The 17723-nt window shown below is 41.3% G+C and overlaps 1 protein-coding gene across 3 annotated transcripts in view; it reads left to right on the forward strand.

Annotated features, from left to right (window-relative positions):
• Positions 1–17723, forward strand: part of RPRD1A (regulation of nuclear pre-mRNA domain containing 1A) — a 313839-nt gene that overhangs the window by 156437 nt on the left and 139679 nt on the right. For 2 of the 3 annotated variants that reach the window (XM_029589844.1, XM_029589843.1), the window contains exon 6: positions 4189–4364. In XM_029589844.1, the coding sequence (XP_029445704.1) occupies positions 4189–4364 (176 nt within the window). Of the gene's footprint in view, positions 1–4188; positions 4365–6016; positions 6142–17723 lie in introns of those variants that run through there. The other variant, XM_029589845.1, reaches the window with a different exon arrangement.

Here is a 17723-nt window from a genome sequence, read left to right on the forward strand (position 1 = left end):
TCGAGGACTCCTGAGATCGGAGCCAGCAATCTTCACCGGCTCGTCCTGCAGCGATCCACGTCAGATGGTAAAGTACCCGCTTCTACGGCATTCCCTTTGAGATGTGTTCTCTAATTCGGACCACATGGTTCGAAAAGTTCTGGGTCATGTGCCTTTCAAGAAATGTATTAGTGTCACATATCACTATGCTAGCTATGTTAGCCACAATACCAAGAGAACCCCTCTATTATTTCTTTGGGATTGCGTCAGGGCTTCCTCCCCTTTCCAGCAATGAGGCTCTGTACTGATTAATGCTCTGTCCTCTGGTTCCTGCTTCAAAATCAAGGTTCAGGTGCATTCGCTGATCTGCTAAACACTAGCTTCAGCAAATATTGCCTCAAGTACAAGTCCACCTTGAAGCCTGACGTCAGGTCTTAGTGTCGTCTTGTACAGCACACAGAAATGTGGGTACGACTTTACCGCTCACACTCCTGTGGGAGCTTACATGATATCCAGATTACTTCAGCCTCTCCACTGGGACACCCCCCGGTCTCCCATCTGACCGGATATCAGAGCAGCCACCCCACCTTGTACCAAAGTCCCGGTACATTCCCCCAAGCGCTTCGTAGCGCATAGGGGGGAAGGGAGGGGGGTCGGGGAGTTTTAATTACACTATTCTTTCTTTCAACAGAAAGTAGTTACTCTCCGCACATCCTGGACCTCAGAAGTACCAACTTCCTTCAGAAGTCACAGGTAAAATGGTAACTCTCGTTTCCATGCTTCCAGATTGCAGTAAGTACATTACTCTAATCTTTCTAAGTGCTTTATGGTGAGTCAACAACTCTGCCGCTTGTCATCAGCTTCGGCAGCCAAAGTATTTCATTGAATCACTATTGGTGAATGCTGTTTCTCTACGGACTGCAACATTATTCACTCTTTTCCTTGCATGGACAACTGCACAACCACAGTCAGTCCATGCAAGGAGCTCTAACTTCTTCATGACTCACTATACATTTCCTAACTGGGATTACTGTCACTGCCATAAATCCCTTCTACAACACTTCTGGACACCACAGTCTTAAAACCCTTCCTGTCCAGCATACACGCAGACATTCTAATAAATTTTTACATGTCCCTGCGTGCATCTTCTATTACCTCAGGCCCTCAATTCTTCATTGTCGGGCCATGGGGTTTTTTCACTATGCACTTTCCTCATAGAAAACTGCTATGGGTTACATTCAGTGAAATTCCAATATTAGTGGGTCTAAGTTGTGCAACCGCTTTCATCCCTCATCCATATTCCAGATCTAGAACCAAGTCTGATCTAGAACCTAGTCTGATTCTGCTCAGGCTCTCATTTACTCAGGGTTGTAAAGTTTGGCCTAAAAGCTTCCCAACCCTATACGCGTCTATCCACTCCAGGCACAGTTTTCTCATAAACTTCCTGAAGCTTGTAGTCATGAGTTATACCCTTATGCCTTCCCATACTGCCTCTGCAACAAACCTTTGTGCATACAGACAGACAGCATAGGGACAATGTGCTTTCTAACACACAAGCACGTATTACCTTAGCTGCCCTGCTGAGAAGCTGCGCAGCTCTAACCTTGGCCCTTGCTCACTTCATGCATCCTCGGGCCACTCATCTAAGAGATTTTCTGAACGCACTAGCAGACCTTCTCCATGTAGGTTTCTATCCCCTCGAATGGTCTCCAACTACATGTGTAAAGAGAAAAATCTTCTAACGCTGAGGTCAACCGAACTTGCCCTCTGCGTCTGAATCGAACCATACGGTGCACAGATTCTACTCCCTACACATGTTTCCAATGCGTTCCCATAGATGCCTTTCTTCCATCAAGGGCCTCTTTAAATATATCTCTTCTGCTGCCTCTCATAGCCAGCACTCTTTTAATGTTGAACCGGGACGGGGTTCACTATTCCTCTAACCCTCGCCCTGACCGAGACCAGTATGCTTCCCATACTTCTCAATCTATCACACCAGTAACCAATCTACCTTCTCACCAGTCTGTCACAAATCGTAGACTCACTGATGTTCTCATTACTGGTAGCATCACAAAACCTTCCACACATAAATCCTACCATTCAAAATGGCAAGATTTACCACATGAAGCATACAAAAGGGTATTACCCTTTTTTCTTTTTCTACACCACTCTTTCTCTTGCTCCCTCGGATTCTGCTCCACAGACATCCTCCACATACGTACACCTCTGTTCCAATTGGTGTATCATTTGGGATTGGGGATACCCGATTTACGGTACATCCCTTCTGAGTCAGCTTACCATGGATTTTCCACTGATCAAGCCGCCTCTATTTTCACTAGTCACGGAATGGAACATATATTTCATGCTTATAAGTCTCATACGTTCTCCGAGCCTTTCCATTCCTCTCATTTCACAGTTTGGCATGGGAAATTCTTCCCTCATAAATGTCATTTCTGCCAGCAGTGTCAATGAGTTACACACTTCTAGTCACAGACTCATCTGACCCTGCGTTCCTCCGTCACTGAGTGGTTTTCACGTGTTCAACTTTCTATCTTTCTTAAGGTAGACGTTGCATCTCACCTTACTCAGGATATACTCTGCCCATTTTTTCCAACAACTCTCTCTCACAGAGCGAGAGGATTCTTTCCATTCTTGGACAGAAAGGCTGCGCTTGCATTCTACCTAGCTTGCCTACATTCTATAGGAATTCCACCTAACTCTTTCCTTCTGTGGCAAGAGCCAAGCTGTGAGTTCCAGTTGGCAAGCAGACCTATTCCTCCTAATAAACGGTCTGTATCTCTTTTCTTACCAACCAGCAGGCATCTCACTACAACACTGTGTGTAACCACACTCTGTTGCATCCGCCTCAGCCTTAATAGCTTCCCTTCGGCCGCTGCTGCTTGTACACATATTATCAGGCTGCAACTTGGAGTTCTCTCCATACCTTCGCAGCCCATTATTGCTTACATACGACTAGCCAGCATGCTCCATGTTTGGCCAGTCCGTCTACTCCTATTCCTTTCGGGTTAACTACCCAACATCCTTCCACCAACCCTTTAAGGATTTCAGGATGCCCTCCTTTCCAAACTCCACCCGCGTCATCGCACCCTTCGCGTGTCTTGGGTGCATTTGGTGCACTCTCGGGCATCCTCAGCTCGGTACTCACCCATTTGTGAGGACTACCATCCTGCTTGTCCTGTGAGAAAGCAAATGATGCTTACCTGTAACAGGTGTTCTCACAGGACAGCAGGATGTTAGTCCTCACGAAACCCACCCGCCACCCCGTGGAGTTGGGTCTCTATACGTTTTCACGTTTATTTTAGTTTCGCTTGCGCTTTTAGCTATAAGACGAGACTGAGGGAGACACCTGTGGCTCACAGGGATAATTGCAGGCTGAGCATGCTCAGTGCACTCAGTGTGCCAGTGTCAGTCAAAGCTTTGTGGAAACTTTGAAAGAAAAGTTTTCCGTACAGGGCTCCATCCTGTGATGTCACCCATTTGTGAGGACTAACATCCTGCTGTCCTGTGAAAACACCTGTTACAGGTAAGCAACATTTGCTATACCTCTGCACACACAAGTAATCAGGGTTGTCGTGCATACCTCTGCACACATGACATTTTCAAATGTACTTACACTATTTTCCCTCTTAGCTGTATGCACAAAAGAGCAGACACAAAATATGCATGGTATTGTAGGCAGAATTTCAAAGGGAAAGTACCTGCCTGGTTTCCTTTTGAAAATTTGGTTAAAATATGTGCGCTAAAACTGCCTGCATAGTTTGCAACTGCATAGGCTGCTTGAAGAATGCCTTCTATGAGGACAATTTTCAGATTAGCCCTAGTTGAAAATTGTCCCCGTCAAAGAGGTTCAAGGCACACGTGGGCTTTCACAACATGCTTACTTCCAGCAAATTTACAAAAGGTGTTCCTGGGGATATGTTTAGGTCAGGGGTATCAACCCACATATGCTTGGATTTTCAAATGTGCTCGTGGTGTGTTGCCCCTCTGCCTCTAACTTGCAAATAAAGTAGATGCAGTTTTCAAAGTAAAACTACCTGCTCTTTTCCTCTGAAAAAGTCAGCACGTACAAAAATATCTGTATAATTTTGCAGCAGTGTGGATCAATGAAGATTGCCCTTGACTTAGTTTGTTCTGCCTAAAACTGCTTAATAGGGACTATATGTTTTGTCCTTCCGGTTTCTTTTTCAGATAAAGAATCAGGCAACCAGCTTTCTAAGACAGTAGATGATGCCTGCATGTTGCTTGCGGATTACAACGGCAGGTTGGCAGCAGAAATAGATGATAGAAAACAACTAACGCGAATGCTGTCGGACTTTCTGCGGTGTCAAAATGAGGTTCTGACAGAGAAAGAGCATAAGCTGGAAGTGCGTAGCTTTTTTTTTTCGTACCCCCATATTCATGGCATATATAACACATTTTTCTATAAATCCAAATCTAAGAAAGGAAAGAGAGAGCTCAATTGTGGTCTATGGCATGCAAAAAGAACTAAACTGGGCAGACTAGATGGGCCTTACAGCTCTTACCTGCTGTCATATTCTATGTTTAAATCATTTGTTGATATTAAGTCCAACTTTAAGAGCAATAATAGTAAATTCTAAATGTCTTTGATAAGTTGAATGGCAGTTTTGTTGTGATGGACAGACATTTTAATAAGCTTTCTGCCAATTTACCTGTCCCTTTCTTGATTAGTTTCCCCTTTCGAGTTAGAGATCAGACGTTTTCTGTTAAAACATGGATTGTGGAATAGTTTCATTTTTTGACAGGTACAGTATATAAGTGAGATCAGTGTCTGGCACCTGGTACATTAGTTCCCTGGAAATACTCTTTTTGTCATGCTTGCTTAGAATATTCAACACTTTTTTATAAAAAATTCAAATAATCCAAATAACAGTCACATTGATTTTGGGGTTTAACTGCTATCTAATGACTTTTCTGGTTATAGTTTCTGTAGCATTGTTTAGAATGGATTATTAATTACAATCCATGCCTAACCTGCCCCTTCTTGGCAACCTGGTTTGAAATATTTGGCCCATGATTAAAAATAAAAATGGGGAGTACTCCTGATAGAGTAGCATGTAAAAGATACAAATCAGTACACATTAATACAAACATTTCTTTATCAGATTCTGCCAATTTGTCTATTAAGACTGAGGAACATCTTTGTACATTGTGATTTTGAAAAACCAAAACAAAGCTAATTATATATATACTGGGAAATGCATTCTCAAAGTTGCTTGCACAACAGGCCCCCTCTGGTCATAGTTTTTGCTAAATGAATGTTCAGACAATGATATGAATATTTTATTTTCTTCCATTGCTTACTTCCTAGATTAGAATGCTTTTCTGTCCAAGTGAAACATGTTAACTTTCAGTAGACTGTTTCATTTAGACTTTGATGATTTTTTTTCCCCATTTGGTAAGCCTGTAATTCATTTTCAACAGTATCTATTGTGTGCACCGTATAAATGGGATACAATATTTTTCTCAATATAAAAATATTTTTGTGCAAGTGGCATTTGCTCTTAGCAACATCTTACAAGCATACTGGCAAAGATGAAGCTAAAATTATGTTCAACTAATGTGCATTGCTGCATTAAATGAAGTATAGAGAAGAAAATAAATGCTCTAGGACAGAGGAGGACAACTCCAATCCTTGAATGCCAGAAATAGGTCTCTTTTCAGGATATCATAATTAATATTGAGAGATTTTCATGCATTGCCTATATTGTATGCAAATCTACCTCATACATATTTGTTGTAGCTATCCTGAAAACTAGACTTGTTTCTGGCACTTGAGAACCAGTGTTGTCCACCTCTGATCTAGGACCATCCTTAATGATGATAGCTTATATTAAATCATGTGGATAGTATTGAAGAGCGAACCAGGCATCTCTCAGCTCCAGATACTGCTGGTTTTTCATACTTTATTGAACACTATTGTGGTAAGTAAGATCACATTCTATAGCTTTGATCTATTGGTATGTTGTCTTTAATATCTGTTGAGCTTCTGTTGCAGGTTGTGAACATGGACATATCTTCCAATGATGTCTTCATCCATTAGTGCATCAGTCAGCCTACAAAACAAAATAAACATCCAAGACACAATTCTGTATTGTCGTCTGTTTTTGGACACTAAATATATATGTAATGTTCCCTTTATTGCTGTTGTTTTAAATGCCTGTATCAGCTTGTGGTGGTAACTTTGACAGCTATTTTCATCCTTCCAGAAATTTTCATTTCTAAAACTATTTATCAGACTTAACCTGCCCTGTGGGGGCTGTGCTGCTCTGGAGTACCAAACATTAGTTTTCTGATGTCAAATGCTGGCCACTGAACTATATGTCATGGAATCTTGCATTTTGCTATGGGATTGCAAAAACCCCTGTCACTGTCCTCTTATCTCCAGTCCATTCTTTCCTTCTGCTTCCCTTCCTGTCCATCCCCACAGCTGCCACTCTCTTCTATCTGCCTTACACCTGTTGTCCCCAGCTGATCTGCAATTATTTTTCTCCACACATTGTTGCAACTAGTTTGCCTTCTCCACTTCTGCTGCCAACTCAGTTCTGTTTAGTAATTTAGAGTCATGATGCTCTGCTAGTAAAGAGAGCCACACATCTGGCAACTTCAGCAGCACCTACAATGACAGTGATTGGAAGAGTTGGGCAACTATGGTTGGGGAGGAGGAGGAGATGATACATGGTGGGCGAGAGTGATGGGAGGAGATATCGGGAGGGAAAGGAGGACACAGGGTAAGTATATCATATAAAAAGGGGAGAAGAGAAGCTGGGGAGGTAAAAGTAGATAAGCACTGCTTTGAAGAATAGATTGGTGGGCGGTCATAAAAAATGAAAAGTAAAACAGGGAGAAAAATTAATGAAGAAAAGGAAAACATCTAAGTCAAACAAATGTTGGAATTACAAATGTTTAAAAATTACAGTTTTCTATAAATTGCACTTTTGTGCATATGAAGCACATACCAGTGTATGCAAATTTGCTGCTGGAGTTTCTGATCTTTGGTGCAGAAGCTATCCTGAGCTGCTGCTGGAAACGGGGGAGCTTTGCACATAGTGGGTGATGTTCTAGCTGTAAAGTTGGCATAGATATATTTTCAAAGTCGAATTGTTTTGGGGGTGGGGCTATTCTCTAAAATGTCCCAATACACAAAACTTAAAAAATAATGTATTTTACTTTAGAGCATTGCAGTAAAATCATAATTCTGTATACTGTGTGCTTGTAAGTAGATGTCAGTGCTAAAGTTTATTTATGCATTTTCCTATTTCATTTTTTGCTCGGGCATTTTTTCTTTCTTTCTAAATATGTGGACCTAATCAGATCCTTGCATGTTTTCTCATGGTGCCATAAGATCCAAGGAACAGGGTGTTGAGAGAGAGATTCCTATGGCAGCATCATAATCAGCCTTAGTATTTTTCGTCCCATAGGCAAAAAAACATTCTTAGCATAATGTTTTGCCCATTGATCTAATTGGTAAAAACTGATTCCCTACAAAAAGCTTCATTCAAGCACTGCACACATGAACCTAAGGCTTCATAGAAAATGTGGGTTAAATTGCTTATGCCGATGTCCAGTACGTAGTGATGTAGTAGAGTGACATAAGAGGCACCCTTATGTCGTTATTGCCAGGGCTGGCTTTTGTAGTCTGATCAGGTTCTCTGCTGCAGCAGTTTGAAATGATACCACCAGTGATGTATGGAAAGTTTTATAGAAAAGTTTCCATTTCTAAAAATCCATTATTTCATAAAGTGCATTTGTCACAATGAATTTGGGAAAGATGATGTATGTAAAATATAGCATACAATCAACTTCTTGGTTTGAGAAGACACCATTATTTTGTTCATTTGTGGTAGTCAACTCCAAAGAAATCTACAAAATCAAAATACTAATCATCATTTCTGCCACAAACTTTGGATCTTTTTCCAGGAAACTGTTTCAAAATATCATTTTATGGTGCAGTATGGCACTCTATTATGGAGAAGATTCATAAAATCTCAGACTTCCTCCCTACCAGGAGAATTTTCTCAGTCAGATTTCAAATTAGTAATAAACATCTTGTAAGATCTGGTTATGACAGTTTTGATATAGTGGCAAGAGAATCAGCACTATCTATAGGGACAGATAGAATGGCCATGCTCTGGATGTCAAACCTTAGAGAAGATGTTCATGACAGATTAGCGAATGCTATTTGTACAAGAGAAAACCAGTTTGAAAGTAAAGCAAACAATGGATCTTATTAAGGAACATTACACATAGCAGACATTACTTAGTGCAACGGCAGACCCTCCACCAGCTATGTGGAAGTTCCAAGTGTCCCTTGAAAAAGTTCAGTTTTTCTTTTACCTTAAAAGATAGTATGTTCTATAGTCATGATCTTGTCTACCTCAACAACAGAGACCATAAAACAACAAAACTATACTTCTCAGTGAAAGCCAACTTTTTGATTCCGCTTCAGTCTCCAAGCAGAAATAAATCCCTTTTTGGGAGAAGACTAACCCTTTTTGTAGTTCATTGGCCCTAAATAACACTCATGGGTCTGTTGCATTATCAGAGGGTTTCAAGTTACAAATTCTTGAAAATTCCTCCAAATCCCCACTCCTTCTCCAAGAAAATATTCTTTTCAAATCCAAGATTGTCGTTATGTTGGAGAGGGAAATCTCTTCCCTACTTGAAGCAAGAGCTTTTATTTATCTTTTTTATTTATCTTCTACCTTCTGGCCATTTCAAAGCAAATTATTTTCAGGTTCTATAGGTATCTAGTATGTTCCAGTTCAGGGAAAGGAAGGAAGTTCTTCCAAATTCTGAATAAAATAGGGGGGTCTTTGTCCCATCTTGGACCTCAGAACCCTTAACACATTTCTTCCCAAAGACAGAAATTCAGGATGGCCATATTGCCCATGTTCTTACCTCTGTTGGATGAGGAAGACTGACTCTACTTTTTAGACCTGGAAGATGTAGATACATCTGTACCACAGACTTCCTCAAATTCGTAGTGGAATTCCCATTGTTGTCCATACAGGGTATTGCCCTTCAGCCTGTCATCTCTTCACTGTGTTTTTATGACGTGCCTAGCGGTAGTTGCAGCACACCTCAGAAGATGTGGTATTCATCTGCTTAAGTTAAGAACCCTTAGGCTCACTGATATAGTGACCTAGATGTTCAAGTATTATCCATGTATCCCCACACCATTTATGTATTTTCATAAAGCGCCAGTAAAAAGAATTGAAAAATACTCAAGATAATTATTTTCAAAACTCTATTCTGGTTTACCAGAATAGCAAATTGAATTCAGTGCAGCAAAGAATTTGTAGAAAAAAAGAAAATATAGTTTAATAGATGGGTGCTGCGGTTTTGAAGCAACCAGAATATGAAAGAGGATTTCTCTTGATATTTGATATTGCAACACATTTAGGGGCAGATTTTTAAAAGTTGCGCGAGCGCGTACAAAAGTACGCCTGATTTTATAAGATACGCGCGTAGCCGCGCATATCTTAAAATCTGGGGTCGGTGTGCGCAAGGCTGCGCAAAATCGGCAGCCTGCGCGCGCCGAGCCGCGCAGGCTGCCTCCATTCCCTCCGAGGCCGCTCCGATTTCGGAGCGGCCTCGGAGGGAACTTTCCTTCGCCCTCCCCGCACCTTCCCCTCCCTTCCCCTACCTAACCCACCCCCCTGGCCCTATCTAACCCCCCCCCTTACCTTTGTCGGCAAAGTTACGCCTGCTGGCCGGCAGCCCTGCTCCATCCTCCGGTCCCGGGGGCTGGTCCGGAGGCCTCGACCACGCCCCCGGGCTGGCGCCACGCCCCCGGGCCCGTCCCCAAAACGCTGCGTCAGTAGGCCCCGCCCCCGACACGCCCCCTTACAAAAGCCCCGGGACTTACGCGTGTCCCGGGGCTTTACGCGCGCCGCGGCCTATGCAAAATAGGCCGCGGCGCACGCGGGCCTTTGAAAATTCGCCCCTTAATCTGCATGCAACCAATTTTGGGACTTAATTTTGATTGCCATCATTTTTGAAAACTCTGCTTCACACAGGTAAGTTGTGGTGAATGAGATGAGAAATATTGAACACCAGAATTCTGGAGCCTATTTTTCACTACTTCCTTGGCTCACAAGTCATTCAAATCATCCTTTGCCATATCAACACTGAAAGTCAATGAGGAATGGATTTCCAATATTTACATTAAACTTTAGATCTTCAGAGCCAAAATTAATTTTGGAATTAATATTTTAGGTTTGTCAAGCGAATCAAAATTTCATCTCTGTGTGGGACCCAAGCGGTGATTCCTTAGGCCTGGAGGCACAAACTTAGTCAGACTCCAGCCTGTTAAAAGCACTTCTGTCTTTATTTGGTAGTTACAGCAAACAAACATTAGTAGACTGTTTTCTTCAGAACAGTGTACTCTCATTACTCACAATTTTGAACCACTTTCCTCAGAACTCACAGGTTCATTACAGCTCAGTGTTTGGACAGCAATATTCTACAGGAGCTGTCTTTATCCTGGAGACCTGGGCCTGGTCTTACTATCCCCACCTGGGTCTAAATTCTTATTCCTCCCCTGCTGGGCCCTGCCCACAGAGCTCTCTCAAGCGGAATTAAGGTGGACCAGGCATCTAGCCTGGTCCTGCACAGGTTTAAGGGGGGAAACGGGCACTCTGTCACACCCTGGAATAATTTTGCAATATTTTTTCAGCCTCTTCGCTTTCCAGAAGCCCTTTTCGAAGGGGCAATTTGTCCAGAAATGTTTTCAACTTCTCCCCAGCATTTATTATCATCAAGCCCTTGAATCCAATGATTCCATTCATACAATGAGAAAAGATGTCCATCAAATAAGCCAGACCCAGGACATAATCTGCATTCTCAGGTTTTCCCACAGAAGTTGCTCTCTATTGGAGAAACATGGCAACCTTTGAATTTCCATAAGCAGAGTGAAAGATTTACCTTGTAAGAGCAAGCTAATTTCCATTTCATCCTGCTACACCAGTCCAGGCATCCATACAAGTGGACTTTGGCTCCCTACAAGGAGATAGAGGCAGAGCACACTGAATTATTCTGTGACATCATTGCTACTACTTAAGAAGTGGTGCAGGACAGAGAAATCCAGTATTCTCTTTCTCTTGTAGATAGTAGAACTCATTGGTGGTGCAGCAGGATTTTGGAAGACACTATCACAGACTGGGAGCCAGGCTCTGTAAGGAAAGATTTCCTTAATTTTTTTTGAAAGTCTGAAGAACACTTTACTACTCTCTGGAGTTCAACCTAGATCCCCAGTAGAGTGACCCCTAACCGGCTCACTCTACTGGGCGCCGCAGAAGGTATAAATGCTCTGGTTCTGCCTTGGCCAAGGGGGATAGATATTTTGTCTCTCTCCCCCCCCCCCCCCCCCCCCAAAGCCTTGGGCCATGCATCAGGATTTTATGCTGGATCAAAATGGAGAGCAATCTGTTGATTCTGATCACCCAGGATTGCTTATGCAGACTGATATACAGGTCTGATAAGACAATATCAATGGTCCCCTGCATCAGCCGGGGACAATCTCCATTCTCTCTTAGTTTGGTTCTCAGGGTGACATTCTTAAAAAAGTTATCCTGTTTGTTATTTTTACCTTAGACTTCTACTTTACTGGCATATATTTGAGTTTTTCTGCTCAGATTGGTGGGTTCTCCCTGATGTGCTGATATTCCTTGTATCTTGGCCTTTCTCCAGAAGGGTTTGAAAAAGGAATTGACCATAAATTCCCTTAAGGTTCAGGTGGCAGCGATTTTCTTGCTACCGGAGCAAGCTTCATGGTGTTTCAATAACAGCTTATCCAGATGTGTCCCATTTTCTTTGGGAGCTTGAGGTTATGATCTCCGTTTTGACTTTTGGTTGCACAATGAGATCTCAATCTGATTCTGTTGGCCTTGGTCTTACCTTCCATTTGAGCCTTTGAAGCAAGCCTTACTCAATGATCTGTCCTTGAAGAAGTGTTCCTGGTAGCCATCTGTTCAGCTCACTACATTACTGAGTTGCAGGCTCTTTCAGGAAGGGAACCCTTTCTGGTCATCGTGTCTGATTCAGTGTCTTTTTGCCCTGGCCTTTCCTTCTTACTGAAGGTCATGTCAGCTGTTCAATCAGCTGCCTGTTTTTTTCTGAGGAGGTGTGCCAAGGCGCTGTCAGGCCTTTGTGGTTCCTGGATGCTTGTTGGGGTAGTCATCAGGTATCTTATAGAAATGAAATGACGGCAGAAGAAGACCAAACGGCCCATCCAGTCTGCCCAGCAAGTTTCGCACTTTTTTTTTCTCTCATACTTATCTGTTACTCTTGGCTCTTAGTAACCTTTTGGTTCTATTTCCCTTCCACCCCCACCATTAATGTAGAGAGCAGTGTTGGAACTGCATTTAAGTGAAATATCTAGCTTAATTAGTTAGGGGTAGTAACCACCACAATAAGCAAGCTACACCCATGCTTATTTGTTTACCCAGACTATGTAATTCAATCCTTGTTGGTTGTTGTCTGTATATAGATCCACTTTTCTTCATTCCCCCTGCCGTTGAAGCAGAGAGTTATGTTGGATATGCATTGAAAGTGAAGTATCAGACTTTCTCCCCTGCCGTTGAAGCAGAGAGCTATGCTGGATATGCATGAAGTATCAGTCTTTCTCCCCTGCCGTTGAAGCAGAGAGCTATGCTGGATATGCATTGAAAGTGAAGTACCAGGATTATTTGGTTTGAGGTAGTAACCACCATAACAAGCAAGCTACTCCCCGCTTTTTTGTGAATGCAAATCCTTTTTTCCACATTTCCTCTTGCCGTTGAAGCTTAGAGGCAATGTTGGAGTCGCATTAACCGTGTGTATGTTTATTGAATAAGGGTATTATCTCCAGGTAGTAGCCGTCATTCCCACGAGCCACCCACTCTTCATTCACGTCCTCTAGACTTTATGGATCCGCAGTGTTTATCCCACGCCCCTTTGAAGTCCTTCACAGTTCTGGTCTTCACCACTTCCTCCGGAAGGGCATTCCAGGCATTTACCACCCTCTCCGTGAAGAAATACTTCCTCACATTGGTTCTCAGTCTTCCTCCCTGGAGCTTCAAATCGTGACCCCTGGTTCTGCTGATATTTTTCTGATGGAAAAGGTTTGTCATTGTCTTTGGAGGTTTGTCATTGTCTTGAAGTCACTAATTCTTTCTGCAAAACAGGGTATTTTTTTGTGTTTAGAGGGTCACATAAAGAGGAAGCAGCCTCAAAGGTGACTCTGGCTAGGTAGGCTGATACAATGTTGTCCTTAGTCTCTCTCCTCAAGGGCCAGTGAATCACAGAGCTTATTTGTGCTCATTATACTCTGGCGAAGTCGTCGTCGTCTTGGGCGGAAGCGGTTGCTGTTGTGCTTGTGGACATTTGCAAATTGGTGGTTTGGACGTCTTTGCATTCGTTTTCTAAACATTATGGTTTGGATGTTTTGGCTAAGGAGGACACAGCTTATGGAGCTGAGGTTCTCAGAGCAGTCATCACTTCTTTCCTCTCTAGGTAGTTTGGCTTTGATACTTCCCACTTGTATGGACTTCCTGGACCGGGGTAGCAGGATGAAACGGAAGGCAAAATGTTTACCTGTTAATTTCTTTTCCATGAGTCCTGTTTCAACAGTCCAGGATCTTCCCGGGAAGTAGGGTCTTCAATTTTGCAGACGTGCATCTCTGCCTTGCTATTATGTACATATTTTACAGAGGAAGTAGGCTTCTTTCAGCCTGTAGTGTTTCTTGTTCTTTGTTTCTTTCCTTTGTTAGTGTTTTATACAGATGTTTAGTAGGAGGATTTCTCCCTTACCATGTTGAAAGTTTTTATTTTCACTAGATTTCTTATAGTCTGTTTTATAGTGCTTTGTTCTGCATCACCTCTAAGTAGTTGTGATGATGTCACAGAATATTTCAGTGTGCTCTGCCTCCATTTGCTGATAGGAGGACAAAATCTACTTATATAGGCTGCCTGGACTAGTAGGGCAGGACTCATGGAAAGGAAATTAGGTAAAAATTTCTTCATGATACAGGAGGTCAACATGCTCTGAGCCAAATTCCTGGCAGAAAGTTGAGGCATCAATGGATTAGTGGCACGAGATTGTATGAAGTTCATGACCTGCACAACATTGGTTATGATGTACTTCAAAATTTGGGTCTTTTTTTTTTTGGTAAGGCAAACTCAAGTTGATGTAGTGAGTGACAGCAATATGAGGATATTCTGCTGTCACTAGACCTGCATGTTCTGATTTCTTTCAAAGCATCAATGTGACCCACTAGCAAAGTCGTGGTTTACAGAACATTCCTTGGCAAGGTTGAATATATCCACTCTTTGATTGCTCCAAGTGATTTGAGAAAAGGATTTCTTCCTTATTACACAACCCCCCCCCCCCCCCCCCCCCCCCAATATCTGACTGTACTGATCCACCAGTAATTTTATCCAATTTCATGCTGAATGGGAGAAGGCTGGCAGTTCCCCCATCTCTTATTGAAGAAAATCAAAAGATATACCTTGAATTGGAGAATGAATCTTTTTATTTGCAGCAGTATTTTGTTTTCTTTGATGCTGTTTGCCATGCATCAGCTCATCCATTTCTAGAGTACATGGCTTGATTGAGATTTCTCCACTCGTGTGATGTCTTGTTTTCGGCAGTCAGGTAGACCACTTTTTATGATGTTTCTAAAGCAGGTTTTTGGCTTGGATAATATTTTAAGTTTGGATAAATTGCCAGATGAATCAAATTGAACTGCCTTCTACAGTTAAATATCCAATCCATCTTCACCATTTTCAGAACCAATTTTTTTCCTGATGCTCTCATGGCTTTGCAAGCTTTATGTCCTGATCATAGAGAACATTTCTCAGATGATGTATTGAGATTTCTGAGTTCCATCACAATCTGGAATGAAGGTAAAACCAAATCTGATGTAGCAGTAAGCATATATGTTTTTTGCTGGACAAGTTCAACATGTTGAGCAATTAATTTAACAAAGGATATAATTTATTCTAATTTTACCTTCTTTACTGCTGAGATGCATTGGCACCAGGATCCCAGGCATCTTGTAGCTCTATAAATGAGAACTTGTTACAGTAGTATCAAATGGTGATAGAGAAGCTATGTGAATAGATAAGTGAGAGTGATGTTGGAGCAAATGTTGGAAATAGAATGGAAAGAGACAGCATTAGTTAGGACTAGCTGCACTTGTCTAAAGCAAAATATGGAAGAGTTGAGGTTGATTCCACTAGGTGGTGGTAACGGTGAAGATATTAAAATTCAAGAAAAATAAAGGATATAATATATTGGATTTTTAAATGTTTTTGGGAACCATTTTTAATTGTTTCATTTTCCATGGATTGCACGTTAAGAACCCCTTTTCTAATAGCTCATTTTATGAATGGATGCTTTCATCTAAAGCCTTCTGTTAAACCACCTGCACTGTCCCATTGAATTGTGTGAGATCGGAGGGGGGTGGTTGGCGATTGCCCATTTATAAAGGTGTGCACTGCTTGCAACATTTTTTCTTCCCCTGCTGATCCTCTTATCTCTTTCCCCCATCTGGCAGGAGAACAGGCTGTGCTATCCTCTGCTGCGCAGGACTGGGCTTGAGTTTGAACCACATGGTGCTATGATTTTCCTGAGTCTAGTTTGTGTTCACCTCCAGATTGCTAGAGAAAGAAGTGGCCCAACCACTGCTGCTCTTTTGCCAGCTGATAAGCATGGGGTGAAGTGGAAGAGTGGCGCAGGGAGGAGAAAAGGCTAGGGTATCAGCAGCATAAGAGAGGGCACCTGGGATGGAATGAAAGATAGGGGGAAGTGTGGCGGAGCAGAACTGGAATGGTGAGGGATGCAGATCTCTACCACAGAGCTCAGAGTATTATTTTGTTTTCATTCCCATCCCCTGTCACAGTCTCCACAATTTCATTGTCTATTAAACCCCTAAAACAAAATTATACTGGCACAGAAGCAAGATCTTAAGCTTATTATGTAAAATAAATTAATGGTATTTAATATACAAATATGCCACAATGCAAAATTTCTAAACCTTTGCCACAGAATTTTCTAACTTTTGCTACAGAACCTACTGAGCTGCTGCAGGAAGCTGGTGGCTGTGAATACAAGATTGAAACATTGCTGAGTAGCATCCATTTATGAAGAGAATTGAAGTTAATATACTAATTTAAAAAGCAAATAGAATGAGGTGGAATTTTACATTTTAGCTGTGATACACTTGTGTGGACATAAAGTGCCACTGAGTAGTGGTAAATATTAAAAGATTGGGTTGGGGAGATTAACAAAAAAATAGTATTCTGGCAGTTTAATTTTTGCCAGTTCAGATTCCTAGTGGCAAAACAGACCATATGACTAAAGTAGAAGGCAGCAATGGGCAAGGAGATGTTCGTTAGTAATTTGGCTGCCTGGACAGTTGATTTGTAGTGCAAAAACATTGCTTAGATTTTGTGACATTTGTTAGGGTTAGAATTTCTGTTTATGAACCATACTCAGAAGCCTTACTTCCTATTAGGAGGCAATGCTGAACATAGCAATACAGAATTAATAACATATTTAAGATGGAGAAATGCTTTAAAGTAAAGGAGAAATCCTCAATGTCAGATTTGTTTCCATATACCTGCTGGTAGCTAATACCAAGCAATTCCAATTAGATAACACATTATATATGCTATATAAATGACAGCATTTTGCCAGGTAAGAGAGAAATGTCTGAGCGAGAATACCAACTGTGTGTAGCATGTTGGTATTCATATCATTTTGAGAAAGCATACCCTAATGTTTGGACATTTAGAGCAGTGTTCTAAACGCAGTCCTCTGGGTATACCTAGCCAGTCAGGTTTTCAGGATATCTGTAATGAATATACATGAGATAATTTTGCATACACTGCCTCCACTGTATGAAAATTATTTCACGCATATTCATTTTGGATATCCTAAAAATCCGACTGGTTAGGAGTACCCCGAGGACTGGGTTGAAAACCACTGGTTTAGAGAGTGGTTGGATCCTCGACTTTTTATTTTATGCTATAGGCTAAAACTCCACTAAGTTTAGTAGTTGATAAAAAGATGCCTTCTGTGTTTTGGTAATACTCTTTAATAGTAAATCTGATTTTTGAAAACTAAAGGAGCTACAGTATTGGCCTTAGTGATCATTTTGTTATGGTAATACAGATAACTGTAAAATTAAGGGGTTTTTTTGTTTTCAGGATGGGGAGTAGTCTTTCTAAGACATTTGCAAAATGTATGTTTGTTTGAATAATTGTACCCCTTTACCAGAATAGGTGCCTCATAAGGATTCTGGAATGTTAAGGATGAAACAAAACTGAAACATTCTGTTAGACACTTCAGGAGACATTGACATTTGAGCTGTTCCTTCTGATGATGAAATATACTTATTGGTTAAAAGTTAACACACAGTAAAGCGAAACTGGAAAATATAGTTAAGGGAGTGTAGAGTTGCTTTGTGAGTAATTTGAGATGTTTAGAATGATGATGTAAAAAAAAAAACTGTTCTAAATAAAAATACTTAAATATTCATCCAGCTAACTATGTAAATATTTTGTAGTGGTAACAAATTTTAAGACATAAATAGGTTTTATAACCCATTGCTTGTAAAGGTGGCCCAATCCTTGTTGCTTGTTTTAAACTTGACATCTGATGATTATATTGGTTGCCCATAGTTTTTGTATGGTCAGATCCATTGAATAATAGTTAC

The sequence above is a fragment of the Rhinatrema bivittatum genome, chromosome 2 (assembly GCF_901001135.1).
Source record: "Rhinatrema bivittatum chromosome 2, aRhiBiv1.1, whole genome shotgun sequence".
Classification (NCBI taxonomy): domain Eukaryota; kingdom Metazoa; phylum Chordata; class Amphibia; order Gymnophiona; family Rhinatrematidae; genus Rhinatrema; species Rhinatrema bivittatum.